Source organism: Chiloscyllium plagiosum, unplaced genomic scaffold, assembly GCF_037043375.1.
Source record: "Chiloscyllium plagiosum isolate Xiang-an unplaced genomic scaffold, Cpla_swu_hap1 HiC_scaffold_16, whole genome shotgun sequence".
NCBI classification, from domain to species: Eukaryota; Metazoa; Chordata; class Chondrichthyes; order Orectolobiformes; family Hemiscylliidae; genus Chiloscyllium; species Chiloscyllium plagiosum.
The window spans coordinates 81,124,992-81,142,316 of NW_028270154.1; the positions used below are offsets into that span (position 1 = coordinate 81,124,992).

Here is a 17,325-nt window from a genome sequence, read left to right on the forward strand (position 1 = left end):
GTAAACCGGAGGTAGAAGCAGGAATGTGACTTGGATTCCATCCCAACTCATAATTCCTGCTTTGCATGGAACTTTGAATCCCTCGTTCTATACTGATCTGTATAAACTTCAGAAAAATATTCTGAATGCAAAAAGCATGTTACTTCCTTTAATTAGCAGGTAGGAAGAAATAAATTAAGCTTCTTTATCTGATTTGGGCAGTGGATTGGCGCTGCTGTCTCACAATGCCAGGGACCCCAGTACAATTCCACCCTCAGGAATGTGTGGACTTTGCACTTTCTTCCTGTGTCTGCGTGGGTTTCCTCTGGGTGCTCCAGCTTCCTCCCACAGTCCAAAGATGTGCAAGCTTTTAAAATTAGCCATTCTAAATTGCCCATAGTATCCAGGGATGTGCTGGCTAGGTGGATAAGCCATTGGAAATGCAGTGTTACAGGGATAAGGTAGGGGTGTTGGTCTGGGAGGGATGCTGTTTGGAGGGTCACTGTGGACTTGATGGGTTGAATGGCCTGCTTCCACACTGTAGGGATTCTATAGTTCATCACATTCCATCAACTTCTCCAGAATCTATAGTTCAGGAATGCCTCTGATTTTATGGGGAGAGGTTTGAGATTCAACCATTAGCCTGAAAAATCTCAGTTCACTCAGGGAAGGCTGCGGCATAGTGGTAGTGTCACTGGTCGAGTAACTGGAGCTGCAGACTAATGTTCTGGGAATATGGGTTTGAATCTTGTCTTGACAAACAATGAAATTCGAATTCAATGAAAGCTGGGATTAAAATCAGCCATGTAGCCATTAATGATTATTGTCAAAAACCATCTAATTCACCAAAGTCTTTGAGGGAAGGAAATCATCTATTCTTACCTGGTCTGGCTTACATGTGACTCCAGGTCCACAGCAATGTGGCTGACTCTTAAAATGCCCTCTGGCAATGTGGATGGACATTTAATAAATGAGCCAGTGATGACCACATTCCCTAAAGTAAACTTTTAAAATTCACTTCGCAGTTTCAGTGTACTCTGAACCATCTGCTGATAATTTTCTTCAGTGAAATTACAGAGAAACTCTAGTGAAAAGGGGACAGAACAGTGGTTAGCACTGCTGCCTCACGGAGCCCAGGTTCAATTCCAGCCTCGGGCGGCTGTCTGTGTGGAGTTTACACATTCTCCCTGTGTCTGCATGTATTTCTTCCGGATCCTCTGCTTTTCTCCCACAGTCAAAAGATCTGCAAGTTAAGGTAGATTGGCCATTTTAAATTGTTCCATAGTGTGCGGGTTAGGTGGGTTAGCCGTGGAAAATATAGGGCTACATGGATAGAATTGGGTTTGGGTCCAGATGGAATGGTCTTCGGAGGGTCGGTGCAGACTCGATGGGCCGAATGACCTCTATCTGCACTTGTAGGGACTCTATGAAAAGCTTCTTTCCAACTAAACATGTGTTCAGACATTGGTTTGATTAAAAGGTGGTTCATACTAAAGCTGCTGATGATTATCCCTCCTTATTTATTTGTCATTGTTATGTTTTTTCTCTCTTCTCAGCTGATCCAGCTTTAAAACTAAAAGTACTGCGTGCGTTATCAGAGACCAGATGTTCAAAGTAACAAGAAAGTGTTTTTTTTTCCTTTGGTGAAAGGTTTTGCAGAGAGTGGCAGTGTTAAACAGTAGCCCTAGCCTCCAGATGAATAATAGAACTGTTCAAGAGAAACTACAGGACAACATGGCTCATTTTGAAACCAAACCATACAAGTAAGTAAGGCCAAATAACTTCTTACTTTATATGAAAGGAAGTCAGAGTTGGAGGGCCCAGGGTCAGGAAGGGAATTTAATAAGGAGACATGGTGGTGGAGCAGAATCCTATCACTTTCCCCCCTACCGCCTGATTTAAGTTCTGGGCAGGAAGCCCAGATTCCATGTTTCTGCCCTCCTGCCAATTATAGAGTCATACAGCATGGAAACAAACCCTTTGGTCCAACTAGTCCATGCCAACTATAATCCCAAACTAAACTAGTCTCACTTGCCTGCGCTTGGTCCATATCCTTCCAAACATTTCTTATTCATGTACTTCCCTAAATGTCTTTTAAATGTTGTAACTGTACCCGCATCCACCACTTCCCTGAGGAAGTTCATTCCACAGACAAACCACACGAAGAAAAATAATGGCCCCTCATGTCTTTTTATAATCTTTCTCCTCTCACCTTAAAAATATATCTCCTGGTCTTGAAACCCCCATCATAGGGAAAAGACATCTGCCATTAACTTTATGAATGCTCCTCGCGGTTTTTCAACCTGTGTAAGATCACATCTCAATCTCCTAATTGCAGTTAGAAACGTCCCAGTCTATCCAGCCCCTCCCCATAACTCAAACCCTCCACTCCCGGCAACATCCTGGTAAGTTTCTTCTGAAGCCTCTCCAGTTTAACAATATCCTTCCTATAGGCCTCACCAATGTCCTGCACAACCTCAACATAACGCTACAAGTCCTCTACTCCAAGTCCTGAGCAATGAAGGCAAGTGTGCTAAACGCCTTAATTAATTAATTAATGCATTTGCATGATTAATGAATGATGACTTCAAGTTCTATTCCAGTCTGGACTGCAATTATTCCAGCTCCAGGGGTATAGGGAATATAGCTGGCATACCCAACCAGTTAACCAGTTGTTGAGTGGGCAGGTTGCCAGTTGCGGGTTGGGTGTGATTTCTGATCAAGAAGCTCAACATAGAATTGGGGTTGGCAACCCCTGCCCTTCCGAACCTCCCCCCGGCCCCTCTCCTCACAACACCCATCCCGCAAGATCCCCCCTCCCCCAAAATCAGATCTTACTTTTCTGTGAAAGTTCCACCTTCCCTGAAGATCCTAATCTCAAATCCCAATTCCAGTGGAAAGTCTGCTGGAAACCACCAGCTGCTTGATTGCTGGAAGAATTGTTGGCTGCTCCCATCTTGACAATCCCGGCCCTTCTGTTCTCCAGTTTGTCCATAGGAAAGTATAGTCCATAGTGTTTTACCATGCAATTCTGAATGAGATACAACTCTATCGTGAATTCAGCTACAATTGCTGCAACTGAGGATATCTTCTTAGCACGAACAAAATTGCCTCTCATGATGAATCAATCTAGATTTTAAGGTTGAATAAAAAAATTCACACCATCAACACATCTCTTTACATAATGAATTACTTCTGACATATTATCATGCCAACACTTATTCTGGTGCAGCAAATGCCAGCAAAAAAGAGAAGGAAGGACGAATGAACTGTTATTATTGGATCTAGTCACAGGGAGAATGTTGTCTAAGACGGTGGCACAGTGGTTAGCACTGCTGCCTCACAGCGCCAGAGACCCGGGTTCAATTCCCGACTCAGGCGACTGTCTGTGTGGAGTTTGCACATTCTCCCCGTGTCTGCGTGGGTTTCCTCCGGGTGCTCCGGTTTCCTCCCACAGTCCAAAGATGTGCAGGTCAGGTGAATTGGCCATGCTAAATTGCCCGTAGTGTTAGGTAAGGGGTAAATGTATGAGTGGGTTGCGCTTTGGCGGGTTGGTGTGGACTTGTTGGGCCGAAGGGCCTGTTTCCACACTGTAAGTAATCTAATCATCATGACAACTCCCTATATATTTTCTAAATATACTGCATGCATTTTGATAGCTGCCTAAATGAGAAGACAGGATTTGAATTTAACATTTCATTTGAAGGGTCATATTCTGGCAGCACAACGGCATCTCAGATTAATATGTGCCATAAAAACATCCACAACATCTTCTTTGGAAGAGTTAATGACTTCCCATGTCAATGGTTAAATTTTCTGTGTCATAGTAAGTTTTTAGATGACACCAACGGTGTTGTGGACAGTGAAGAAGGCTATCTCAGAGTACAACGGGACTCTGAGTGGCAAATGGAGTTTAAATTAGATAAATGTGAGGTACTGCATTTTGGAAAGGCAAATCAGAGCAGGACTTATGCACTTAATGGGTAGTTCCTGGGGAGTGTTGCTGAACAAAGAGACCTTGGAGTGCAGGTTCATAGTTCCTTGAAAGTAGAGCCGCAGGTAGATAAGTAGTGAAGAAGACATTTGGTATGCTTGACTTTATTGGTCAGAGTATTGAGTACAGGAGTTGGGAGGTCATGTTGCAGCTGTACACAACATTGGTTAGGCTACTTTTGGAATATTGTGTGCAATTCTGATCTGCTATAGGAAGGATGTTTGTGAAATTTGAAAGGGTTCAGAAAAGATTTACAAGGATGTTGCCAGGGTTGGAGGGTTTGAGCTACAGGGAGAGGCTGAATAGGCTGGGGCTGTTTTCCCTGGAGCATCGGAAACTGAGGGCTGACCTAATAGAGGTTTATAAAATCATGAGGGGCATGGATAGAATAAACACATCAGATTTTTTTCCCTGGGGTGGAGGAGTCTTAACTAGAATGAGAAGAGGGACGTCTTAAAAGGGGCAACTTTTTCACACACAGAGTGGTGCATATATGGAATGAGCTGCCAGAGGAAGTAGTGGAGGCTGGTACAATTACAACATTTAAAGGCATCTGGATGGATATATGAATAGCAGGGGTTTAGGGGGATATGGGCCAAGTGCTGGCAAATGGGGCTAGCTTCATGGAGGATATCTGGACGGAATGGACAAGTTGAGGATATCTGGACAGAATGGACAAGTTGAACAGAAGGATCTGTTTCCATGATGTATGGCTCTATGACCCTGGGCAGCTGACTCAGTGCTGACAAAAATTGCCCCTTGTTATTCTGGTTCTCTCCTTTACTCTGTGATTGTATACGTTCATGTCTTTGTCTGTGAATGAGAGATGAAGAAATGAAGAGAGAATGTGTGAGAGATGGTGAAGAGGAGGAGAAGCAGAGAAAGATAATTTAGCAGAGTGGGGAGTTGAAAAAAGACAGGGAATAAAGAAAGTAATATTAATGAGGGTAAAAACCAATGAGGCGAAAGCAAGAGTGGAGAAATTCGGTTTGGAGGGTAGCCTGCAAATCCATCTTTTTTGTTACAGTGTTCCAACAAAGGCCAGCAAATAATCGTTCACATTTACTCTGCAAACCATTTCAGCACTGTACCTCAGCTAGGACGTATTAGTTTTGGAACAGGGTCATTTAAATTATGTCAGGGATTTGAAAAGGTTAGATGATGAAGGTAGACTGCATTCACTAAGCTTGTGTTCAACTGAGTTCAGAAAATTGAGGTGTGTTACATGTTCAAAATACTTGACAGATGAACTACAACTTCTGGTGAGGGAATCAAAGCCCAGAGACCATAATCTTCTCATTGTCTTGACTCGAATTTAAGTTAATGCAGAGAAATGGAGTCATGGTACAGATTGCAGTACGCTGGCTCAGTGGTTGGACTCTGCTGTTTCACAGTGCCAGGGATCTGGGTTTGATTCCAGCTTTGGGTGATTGTGTGGAGTTTGCACATTCTCCTCATGTCTGCGTGGGTTTCCTCTGGGTGCTCTGGTTTCCTCCCACGGTCCAAAGATGTGTCGGTTCAGTGAATTGGCCATGCTAAATTGCCCGCAGTGTTCAGGGATGTGGAAGTTATGTGCATTGATTAGTGGAATTGGTCTCGGTGGGTTACTCTTCGGAGGGCCGGTGTGGACTTTTGGGCCAATTGGCCTGTTTCCACACTGATAGGGATTCAATGACCTAATTGTTTGTTGGACTGAATTGTCCTGTCGTATTCCTGTTGTTGCAGTCCTACAAATCCCCCTACTCCACCTGTATGAAAACCCTTTGGTAAATACTCTTCAGTGTTCAGGTCACTCTTTACAGTTTCAATAGCAATGTGTAGAGTGTACAATTAACTTCTTTAGTCCAATTGGACTTTGGATAGATTGGATGGTGGGGATGGGAGCCTCCCTATTGCATTGACACAGCAGTCATAGAGTCATAAAGATGTACAGTATGGAAACAGACTCTTCGGTCCAATAGTCACAGTTCAAGGTTGGGGGGTGGGGTGGGGAGCAGGGTGAATGTTGCTGAGGTGTCCCTGCAGGAATCCCACAGTGCAACTGGCTCCACCACCTAGATCTGTGGCTGGGGGCTACAGCCCAGGTGGGGAAGTTGGGGTTTAAGGTCACTCCCAAATAAACCTGGGACTCTGGAGGAATTTCAGGGATAGTACTTCTGATTGTAAGTTGACTTTCAAGAGCCTTATGAAATATTCCAAGTGAAATCAATAACTTACTTTCATTTACGTTTTGCAGAAGGGACCACATACAATCCGTGCCACAGAAACTGAGGAGATAAAGGCTTTGGAGACTGGAACTCTTCAAGAGCCGCTTGCACTATCCTGATCTCTGTCCTCCTAGAATCTCTCGATATCAATGCTAAGTGAACAATGGATGTGATATCCAGTTCAATGGCACCCTAAATATATTGGAATCACCCCATTTGTTTATTTTTTAAAATGAGCACGGTCAAACTTGCAATCCAAAACAATTCATCTCAAGTAATTCGTTGGATTAGCATTTTCAGGAGATGGGAACAAATTCCTCAGGAACTTGAAAGACCACTTTTTGTTTCCATTCAATCGTTGTGTGCTAAAAAATGCATTAATCCCTCTGGTGACAGGATTCAGTGGGTTCCTTCCAGGTCCTTATGCCCACCAACAGATTCCAGTCTGCAGGCCTGAGCCCGAATGATGCAATTTGACAAGTTATTTGATATAAAGGATTCATACACTCTACGTGGATTGTTCAACCTCCAGTTCTTGTATTCAGTTGAATTAAGAAAACTGAGCGATGATAAGAACAAGGTGCGTAAAATGCTAAAGCCATTCAACAGAACAAAATGTCATCTCTGGTGAGAGGATTGAGACCAAGCGGTCATCATCTTCTAAATGCTGCCCATTTCCAAGAAGGGTCAGGGGATAACCATCGGAAGTGAAGGAAACTCTCTTAACATCCCAGAAGTAGTGATAAATATGGAAATGATCAGAAGGGAGGAACTCAGGAAACTCTTAATCACCAGGTACTGGACAGATTGTCCAAGCTATGGGCTGACAAGTGAGCGGGTCTTGGTAGACTTAGTCGTAGGGTCTTAAAAGAAGTGGCTAGTGAGATTTTGGAAGTTAGTATTGCAAAACTCCATTAATTTGGGAAAGGTCCCAAACATAGGGAGGATAGCAAATATCACTCCTTTCTGTTTCCCTCTCTTTCTCAATAAAGCAGAAAACTACAGGCCAGTCAGCTTAACATCTGCCATAAGGACAAATGTTCGAAACTCTTTTGAAATATGTTACTGCAGGACTCTGAGATCAGATTGAGGTATTCAAACAGTATGTCAACATCATTTTGTGAAAGGCAAAACTGCAACCTATTGGAGTTCTTTAAGGAAGTGATGCATTGTAGGTAAAGGGGAGCCAGTGGATACGATGTGCTTGGATTTCCAGAGGGCAGTTGGAGGAACATAAATACTAATTGTGTGTGTGTGTAATATATTGAAAAGATAGAAGTTGGGTTGGCTAGTGGGAAGGCGAGAGTTAGCATAAATGGGTCTTTTTCAGATTGGCAAGATGCAACATGTGGTATGACTACAGGGATCAGGCCTCTACTGTTTGCAATTTATATAAATGACTTGGGTGAAGGGATTAAAGGTATGGTTGCCAACTTTGCAGGAGGTTGGAAATAAGTAAGTTACAAAAAATATAGATGGGTTCATTCAGTTATCAAGAGGTGGCTAGATATAGCACTTGGGATCAAAGGTTATGAGGAGAAAGGAGGATTAGGCCATTGAGTTGAACGATCAGCCATGATTGTGATGAAAGGCAGAGCAGGTTCAAAGGACCAAATGGCCTCCTCCTGCTTCTATCTTCCATATTTCTATGTATATGACATGGGAAACATGAAATTGTCCTTTTTCGGAAGGAAGAATTAACAGGAAGCACATTATCTAAGGGAGGAGAGATTGCAGGAGGCATCTGGATGCCTGTGTGGATAAATTGCAAAAGGCTGATGTTCAGGTATAGCAAGTGATTAGGAAAGCTAACAGAATGTTCTCATGTATTGTGAAGGGAATTGAATACAAGCGTAGGGAGATTATGTTTCAGTTATATGAGACACTGGTGAGACCATATCTGGTCAACAGTATTGATTCAAGGAAGGATATAAACTCAGTGGAAGTGATTCAGAGAAGATTTGCCATTGACCCAAAACTGAACTGGACCAGCCATGTCAATACAATGGCTGCAAGAATAAGTCAAAGGTTAGGCATCCTGCAGCAAGTAACTCACCGCCTGACTACTCAAATCAAGGTGGCTTAGTGGTTAGCACTGCTACCTCACAGTGCCAGGGACCTGGGTTTGATTCCACCTCGGGCAACTGTCTGTGTGGAGTTTGCACATTCTGCCCGTGTCTGTGTGGGTTTCCCACAGGTGCTCCGGTTTCCTCCCACAATCCAAAGATGTGCAGGTTAGGCCATGCTAGATTGCCCATAGTCTTCAGAGTTGTGTAGGTTCGGGGCATTAGTAAGGGGTAAATCTAGAGCAATAGGGTAGGGAAATGGGTTTGGGTGGATTACTCTTTGGAGAGTTGGTGTGGACTTGTTGAGCCAAATGGCCTCTTTCTACACTATAGGGTTTCTACAATTTCTATGAAATCCTGTCCATCGTCTATAAAGCGCAAGTCGGGAGTGTGATGGAATACTCCCCTGGATGCATGCGGCTCTAACAGCATTTATGAAATGATCCCATTCTGGACAAAGCTGCCCACATGATTGGCACCCAATCCACCACCTTCCACATATTCACTCGCTATGTCAGAGTGGCAGTGGTGTTGTACCATTTCTAACAGGTCTGCAATAACTCAATAAGGCCCTGCAACAGCATCTTCCAAACCCACGAACTCTACCACTTAGAAGGACAAGGGGAGCAGATGCATGGCATCAGCACAACTGTAATTTCCCCTCTGAGCCCCACATGATCTCACTCAAACACATTGTCTGAGAGGGTGGGGGAAATGCTTTCAATAGTGACTTTCAGAAGGGAATTCTAGAAGTAATTGAAGCAAAAGAAATTACAGTGCTGTAGAAAAGGGGGTAGGGGAGTGTGACTGACTGGATAATTCTACCATCAGCCCAGCATAGGTACAATAAGGGAGAAAGTGAGGACTGCAGATGCTGAAGATCAGAGTCAAAAAGTGTGGGGCTGGTCAGGCAGCTTCCGAGGAGCAGGAGAGTCGACGTTTCGAGCATAAGCTCTTCATAAGGAATGTTGCTGAAGAGCTTATGCTCGAAACGTTGATTCTCCTGCTCTTCGGATGCTGCCTGACTGGCTGTGCTTTTCCAGCACCACCATTTTTGACTTTGATAGGCCCACTAAGCCAAGGTTAGTGCTGATTGTCGATTGGTGGAACTGGGTGTAACTAGAAACAATGGCCTGCAGTATACCTGGCACGTAGGTGGCAGAGGAAATGGTTGTGGTGACGAACGGAGGTTGAGAGAGGGGCAAAGCTTAAAATGGGAAACTGGGACCTCAACTCCATATGATGCATCTTTTGCATGTTGCCCGCCTGGAAGTCAGGTTTGAATGCCTGGCCAGGCTGGAAAGATTTTGGAGCACTGTGCAGGGTTCAGGCCTGGGGATCGGCACCTGTACCCCAGGGATCTTTTCACTTTGGGATCCGGTTGGAGGCTGGGTCCGGGAGAGGGTGGGGAGTAACTCCTACTGCAAAGCCACTCTTGCCCTCACTAAATTATAGCTTCTGAGCTGACCCAACCCACTCTTTTCTGGATGTTCAAACTCACTGCATGATGTCCCTTTATAATTCATTCTTCTGTCTCGGTTTTCCATCCTCACATCAAGCTGCCTTTGGTGAGTTCTGGTTCAGTGGGACAGTTCTCTCCTTTGAATTAGAATATTGTGCCTTCAAGATCCACTCCACAAACCTGAGCTCATAATCCGGGCTGACACTCAAGTACTGTAATGAAGCGGTGTTGCTGTGTTGGAAGATCAATGTCTTTGAGATGGTCTTTAAACCAACCTTCAGCTGCTCTTATCAGCTAGGCCCATTTTTGGAACAGGCAAATTCAAATTGTGTCCTGGCCCTCATTTAAAAGCACCTCAGGAACCTCTTTTAAAATTCCTCATTCTGGTTTAGAAATCCCCTCCACGCCCTCTCACTTCCCTAACCACTACTAGCCAAATGACTAAGATTTCTGCATTTTCTAATTCTGGCCTCATGTGCATCTTCCGTTTTAATTACTTCACCTTTGGTAATGATGCCTGCAGTTCCCTGTCCCTAAACTCTGTGATTCTCATCCTAAAGTTTTTCAGTCTCCATGTCTTTACTCGTATGGTGGTCCTTCAATGTGCATCTTTGACCGAGTGCATTTTGTTATTTTTTCCACGTTAAAAGCATGACATAAATGCAATTTGTCAATGTGGAAGCCCAGTAGATTTACTTGATTCTATTACAGTGCGTTCATGCTGTCAAACTGACCACTGGGCACTTGAAGAGCCTATGTAATATTAATCAGTGTAAGAATGTAAAAAAGGTGATGATGCCTTAATACACTTAATAACCGATCTCAGTTGCTTGGAAGATGGGTCATTGTTCTGAGCAGCTTTTGAGATGGGTTTTGTTGAGAGGGAAGGATACAGCTGGGGCCCCATCACGGTTCAATAGCTCCTGTTAGTGTCGAATACTGGTACAGAGCTGACCCAGAAACAAAGACAGTAATCATTGGAGAAACTCAGCAGGTCTGGCAGCAACTGTGGAGAGAAAACAGGGCTAATGTTTCCAATTCTGTGACCCTTCATCAGAACCAGTCTGTAGAAGTGTCACTGGACCCGAAGCGTTAACTCTGCTTTCTCTCCACAGACACTGCCAGACCTGCTGAGTTTTTCGGGCAATGTCTGCTTTCATTTCAAGTTTACTGCATCTGCATTTTTTTTTTGCTCTATTTCAAGGCTGACCCAAGCTTGGGACAGCCCTTGTCGCTATTGCTCATTGCATGCACACAAGAGGCTGTGCACTAGCAAGAATCAAGCATGGAGGTGAAATAAACAACATAAGAAGGTCCTGATGCTGAGCCTTTGTAGATTCCCCAAGCTGACCCTAAATAAACACAGGAAATGCTGGAAATACTCCCCAAGCAGTGGAGAGAGGAACCAAGTTAAAAGTTGCAGCTGGATGAGTTTTCATCAGATTTTATTTCGGATTCCCAGCATCTGCAATATTTCCCTGCTTTTTGACTTCTGAAACCTTACTGACTCCATGCATATGGAAAGGGACCTCGGAGGAGTGGGGGAAATCTTTGTTCACTTATTTTGACCACTCTACCTTTTCACTATCTTTGGGTTTTGGAATTTATGAGTGACAAAGTATACTTTTGTGAAGGCGGGGGCGGTGTGGTGAATCTAGACTTCAGGAAAATAAATCATGTTTTAACAGTTTTTCAACGGTGCACAGATGTTTCATGTCAGGACAACATAGTCATGGTTTTTTTAAAAATTGCTTCTTTGAATATACATAACTGGGTGAGACAAAAAAAACTTGAACACCATGACTTGTGCCTTCACCTTATTTATTATGTCAATAAAGTTAATGTTGGTCCAGTGATTGTGTGTTGCCTTCACTTCTTTAAATTTGGGTTTTACTGCTAGCATTTTGTGTGTACCCTGCTTAATGTTGTGTTTTAAGTAAGTACTGCTCCCTGCACATTGAGATGCCAGTCTAGAGTACCTCAGGCTGTGGGTGTCTGCACTTGCATTGTCTCTGAAGCTGCTGGCTCCTTATAGCACTAAGTAAATCTCATCAACTGCTTCTTACTGTAACACACCTTTATTTGCATCTGTACACAGTAGGTTATCAAATATGCCTCTCTAATGTAATGCCTGAGATCGTTTGCTTTACATATCCAATCTAGTCTTCTTACTAATTGATGTCAAAGTCATGTGATCTGTTATTTCATTTATTTACATGTTATACAACATTACCCTGTAAGTTTCCCTCAAAATGGCCAACTTTTATTCCAGTAGTTGACTTCTATTTACTTCCATAGTCTTTGTAATTGTTATTGTGACTGGCGATATCATTGTCATTACTACCATTTAACACTCCAGGATGAAAGATTGATGACCTCGAACTTTGGGTGGAAGTCCCAATCAGCTTCACTTGAGTTCAGTACTGCAATGCTAGTGTTATACCATGTCTGGAATTGTACCACTCTGTACCTTATCTGATGTGGATGTAAGTATAGCTGCCTATATTCTATGATAATCATATTTGGTCTCACTTCTTTCCTTGAATAACATCAATGCCTTTCTGTTCCTCCTGAATGCCCATTCAGGCATTCTGATAAGATCAGTCCGTCTGTTACTCTGGTGACTGTGGCTTCTGGTCCCCTCAACCAGACTTCGTGCTGACAATTATTCACCCTACCTCTACAACTGTATCAGCTCTGCTGTTTTTTACTTAGTCATAGAGATGTACAGCACGGAAACAGACTCTTCGGTCCAACTCGTCCACGCCGACCAGATATCCCAACCCAATCTAGTCCCACCTGTCAGCACCCAACCCATATCCCTCCACACCCTTCCTAGTCATTTACCCATCCGGATGCTTTTTAAAAGTTGCAACCGTCTGCGTGAAAAAGTTGCCCCTTAGGCCCCTTTTATATCTTTCCCCTCTCACCCTAAACCTATGCCCTCTAGTTCTGGACTCCCCCATCCCAGGCAAAAGACCTTTTCTACCACCCTATAAATGCCCTTCATGATTTTATAAACCTCTGTAAGGTCACCCAACAGGATTTTGTGTTCCTCAGTTCACCAATTGCTTTACAGCCAAATTGCGTTGAGGAAATGCGTGTTGAGAAGTCCATTCCACACACGAACCACCCTCCATGTAAAAACATTATGTCTTTTTTCAACCTTCTCTCGACTTAAAAATGTGCCCCCAATCTTGGAATTCCCCCATCTGAGGGAAAAACTACTACCACTAACTCTATCAAGACCCCTCATTATTTTATAAACTTCTGTCAGGTTGCCACTCAACCTCCTACACTCCAGTGAAAAATGTCCCAGCCTATCAAGCTGTTCTTTATAACTCAAACCTTCCATTCCTAGCAACATCCTGGCAAATCTCTTCTGAACCCTCTCCAGCTCATCAATATCCTTCCTATAACAGGGCATACAGAACGTTTAGCCTGGGGTTGTGTTCCGAAACTGGGTGCGTCTGTTTTTAACCTCCTCCCCCTTAACAATTCCACTGATGGGTGGAGGGTATCCGTGGGTGGCATAGTGACTCAGTAGTTAGCACTGCTGCCTCACAGTGCCGGGGACCCGGGTTCAATTCCAGCCTCAGTCTGTGTGGACGTTGCACATTGTCCCCGTGTCTGTATGGGATTCCTTCAGGTGTTCTGGTTTTCTCCCATAATGCAACAATGTGTAGGTTAGGGTGAATTGGCCATGCTAAATTGCCCATAGTGTTCAGGGATGTGTAGGTTAGGTGCATTAGTTAGAGGTATAGAGCAGAGGAATGGGTCTGGGTGGGTTACTCTTTGGAGGTCGGTGTGGACTTGTTGAGCCAAATGGCCTGTTTCCACCCTGTAGCGATCCTATGAAAATCCAGTCTTCTTCTGTTATCAAGTATTGTTTCTGCTCATGATAGCCTTTCGTAGACAGGCAGGAGGTTGGAAGAAAACAGCAAGCCAGATAGCTTCAGGAGATGGAGAAGTCGATATTTCAACCAGAAATGTTGACTTCTCCACCTCCTGATGTAGCCTGGCTTGCTGTGTTCTTCCAGCCTCCTGCCCGTCTACCTTGGATTCCAGCATCTGCAGATTTTTTTTTGTCTCTAAGCATGGTACCCTTTCAGCAGTTAGTCTTGCCAGTTTTAAACAGTGACCCTTAGAATCATAGAGTCCCTGCAGTGCAAATAGAGGCCATTCAGGCCATCAACTTTGCACTGACCCTCTGAAGAGCACTCCACACTAACCACGTAATCTTTTGTTTACCATTACTAACCCACCAAGCCTGCCCACTACAGGGCAATTTCCCATGGCCAATCCACCCTAACCTGCACATTTTTAGACTGTGGGAGGAAACTGGAGCACCTGGAGGAAACCCACACAGACATGTAGACAAGTCGCTCAAGGATGGAAGCAAACCCGCGTCCCTCGTGCCCAAAGTATAGTTGACAGATGAAGTAGGATAGAGTTCTATACTAACTCTTTTAACTGAGGGGGATCCACACACACCTTCATTCTTTATTTGTCTAGAGAACAGGTACTAGCCCTGAGCACCATTGTGTCAGGTCTGTCTCTGGCAATATGACCCCACTTTCAATCAAGTTGTCTACCTTTGATTTTAGTTTGCCCATCAGAGGATGAGGAATTTTCCCAGGAGTGTACAAGAAGATGGGTTTGGCAACTTCCTAAAGAGGAATGGGATACTCTATTTCCATTTGCCTAAACCCTTGAGCAACTTTGGAACTTCTTGCCAAATTCATTACTGGTCGGCATGGATGGGTTATACCAAAGGGTCTGTTTCCATGCTGTACATCTATGACATCCTTCGTGACTGAGCTTCATGGTGTTTTGTAGATCCATTCCCCTTGGACTTTCAAGTTTTATGTTTGCTGTTCTGATTCTCACAGACTTGAATTATTGTCAATTATTCAAAACTGTTGATTTTCACGTTGCCAGTATTGAAGCTGCTCTTGTGTTGAGTTTAAATTGTTTTAAATCTCTATACAGTCATGTTGCTGGTCCATTATCTGCTATGGTTCTGTTCCTTCAACTTGTTGAACCCATTTCTTGTTGCATGATTTGTATTTCTCTGGCAATTTTTCTTTTGCAAGACCTTTAGTTTTGAGGTGATGGAAGTGCCCTTAAAATATTTTCTGGAGTCCCAAGTGTACCACACTGTTATCATTTAGCTCCCTCTGGTGGACAGTCTTTCAGCTGTTCGGAGCCACATTTTGTACCAACCTCATGTGGGCGACAATATTAGTTGCTGCACTTTTGTCATTACGGCTTTCAGGACGCCAACAACATCATCTTAGGAGCAACCCATCAGGCCATGTTGGAAAAAATTCTTGAAGTTTCCTCACAATATTAACCGATCTTGGGCAATGATTTCTGCCTCCGGAGCAAATTGGATGATCTATTCCATCACTAAATTCTCCTGGGATTGAAGAGAATCTGACAGCTTCTCATCCTGCACACGAACTACTGTGTAGTATCTAATTAAGTTAAAAATCACACAACACCAGGTTCAAATACAATGGGTTTATTTGGAAGCATTAACTTTCAGAGCACTGCTCCTTCATCAGGTGGTTTTGGAGCATAAGATCGTAAGACACAGAATTTATAGCAATCGTATCTAATTAATTCATTATTTAAAGCTCTGCATCTACAGCATCAAGTGAGTTGACATAAATTGAATAATTACCATTGATTCTCCCCAAGGCTAAGATCAACAATTAAATCTCACCTGTTCTATCACTAAAATTTAATTTGGGGCTACTGTCGTTTGCTCTTTGCCTTAACAGAACATCTTCATCTACTGTACCTTCAATCTGTTGTTACACAGCTTGGAATGTGCAGCTCCCATTTCTGACCCCATTGTGGGTCTTCCACATGATCAAATATTTGACACAATGGCTCCACTGGAGCTACCATCCCGATGGACAAGTGGGCTTGGCTGACCGGAGTTTCTCTGTCTTACACTGCAGTGCTTCCATTCTTTGTCTGATCTTTCAGAGTGTGGCTTCACTATGGCTATGCGGTGAATTCTTCCGAGACTCTTCCATCCTCAGCTTCAAAGTCTTTCTTTCCTTTTTTTTAAACTCAGCTGCAGTTATCAAAGGTCCTGCGCTACCTTCAGAGTATCTGTGCTTCAGCTGTGTCCCTTGGGCTCTATATTCACTTCCGATCCTGGCTCTGGAGATTTTTTTTGTCCCAGGCTGCCACAGGCTTAACCTTGTACTTTATGCCAATGCTGCTCCGTGCACATCGAGATACCGGTCTGGAGTATCTCAGGCTGTGGGTGTCTGCACATACTATGTCCCCGAGTTTGCTTGCCCCATATCTCTCAGTAAAGTTCTTCTACTCCTTCTGTACGATAACACTTCTTTATTTCCACCTGTACATAGATGATCAAATATAGCTCTCCAGTTTAAATGTAAGGCCTTTCTCTTTTCTCATGCTCGTTCTACACTGATGTCCTTTCCCCGATTTTATTCCTTTTCTTTTCCTGATTTATGGAGTGGGACACGATTTCACAAGTGTCAGTTGTTCCTTCAGCGTCTTGCTTGTTTGATTGTTATTGCTGTCCTTGTAGAATCATAGAGATGTATAGCACAGAAGCAGACCCTTCGGTCCAACTCGTCCATGGTGACCAGGTATCCGACATTAATCTGGTCTCATTTGCTAGCACCTGGCCCGTACCCCTCTAAACCCTTCCTATCCATATACCCACCCAGATGCCTTTTAAATGTTGCAATTGTACCAGCCTCCACCACTTCCTCTGGCATTTGATGACAAGACCTGACTCTGCTTCCACTTCTGGGGTGTATAGGAACAGATGTGCAAGTGAAAAGCCTGTTGCACTCAAAAAAGGACTGGAAAGCCTTCCCTCCTCACACTTCCAACCTCACTACCCTCTCGATGTCAATGATGATGAGAAGATCATTCCTAGCTGCACACGGCAATTTTCTTAGTATCATCCAGATCCACTTCCAACAATGCTTCCACTTTGGGAAAAGACATTTGAGGGCCTTCTGGTGTTGTGGCTCAATTGGTGACATCTTCACTACCAGAACACAGGGTCCTGGCTTTCAGACACAGTCCAGGGCTTGAACATGTTAAACTGAGACTGAGAGTCCAGAGCAGCGCTGAAAGAGCCCTGCACTGTCAGAGGTGCTGTCTTGCAGCTTAGACGTTAAACTCAATTGTCCTCTGCCTGTTCAGATGAACATAAAAAGATCTCGTGGGAATTTTCTGAAGAAGAAACAGGGTCCTGGCCAACTTTCAACATTCAACAGGGTGGCACTGTGGCTCAGTGGTTAATACTGCTGCTTTGTAACGCTAGGGACATGGGTTCAATTCCAGCCTCAGGTGACTGTTTGTGTGGAGTTTGCACATTGTGTCTGTATGGGTTTCCTCCGGGTGCTCTGGTTTCCTCCTATAATCCAAAGATGTGCAGGTTAGGTGTAATGGCCATGCTAAATTGTCCATCGTGTTCAGGGATGTGTAGGTTAGGTGCAATAGTTAGGGGTTACTCTTCAGAGGGTCAGTGTGGACTTGTTGGGTCAAATGGCCTGTTTCCACACTGTAGGGGTTCTATTATTCATTAAAAGGAAAATTACTGGTGTACTA

At 43.8% G+C, this 17,325-nt stretch overlaps 1 protein-coding gene across 1 annotated transcript in view; it reads left to right on the forward strand.

The window, feature by feature from the left end:
• adam19b (ADAM metallopeptidase domain 19b) overlaps positions 1-11,564 on the forward strand; it is a 172,821-nt gene extending 161,257 nt beyond the window's left edge. Inside the window, exons 22-23 of the mRNA XM_043703984.2 lie at positions 1,630-1,742; positions 6,210-11,564. Of these exons, the coding sequence (XP_043559919.2) occupies positions 1,630-1,742; positions 6,210-6,252 (156 nt within the window). The 3' untranslated portion in view covers positions 6,253-11,564. The remainder of the gene's footprint in view (positions 1-1,629; positions 1,743-6,209) is intronic.
• Positions 11,565-17,325: the final 5,761 nt, after the last annotated feature.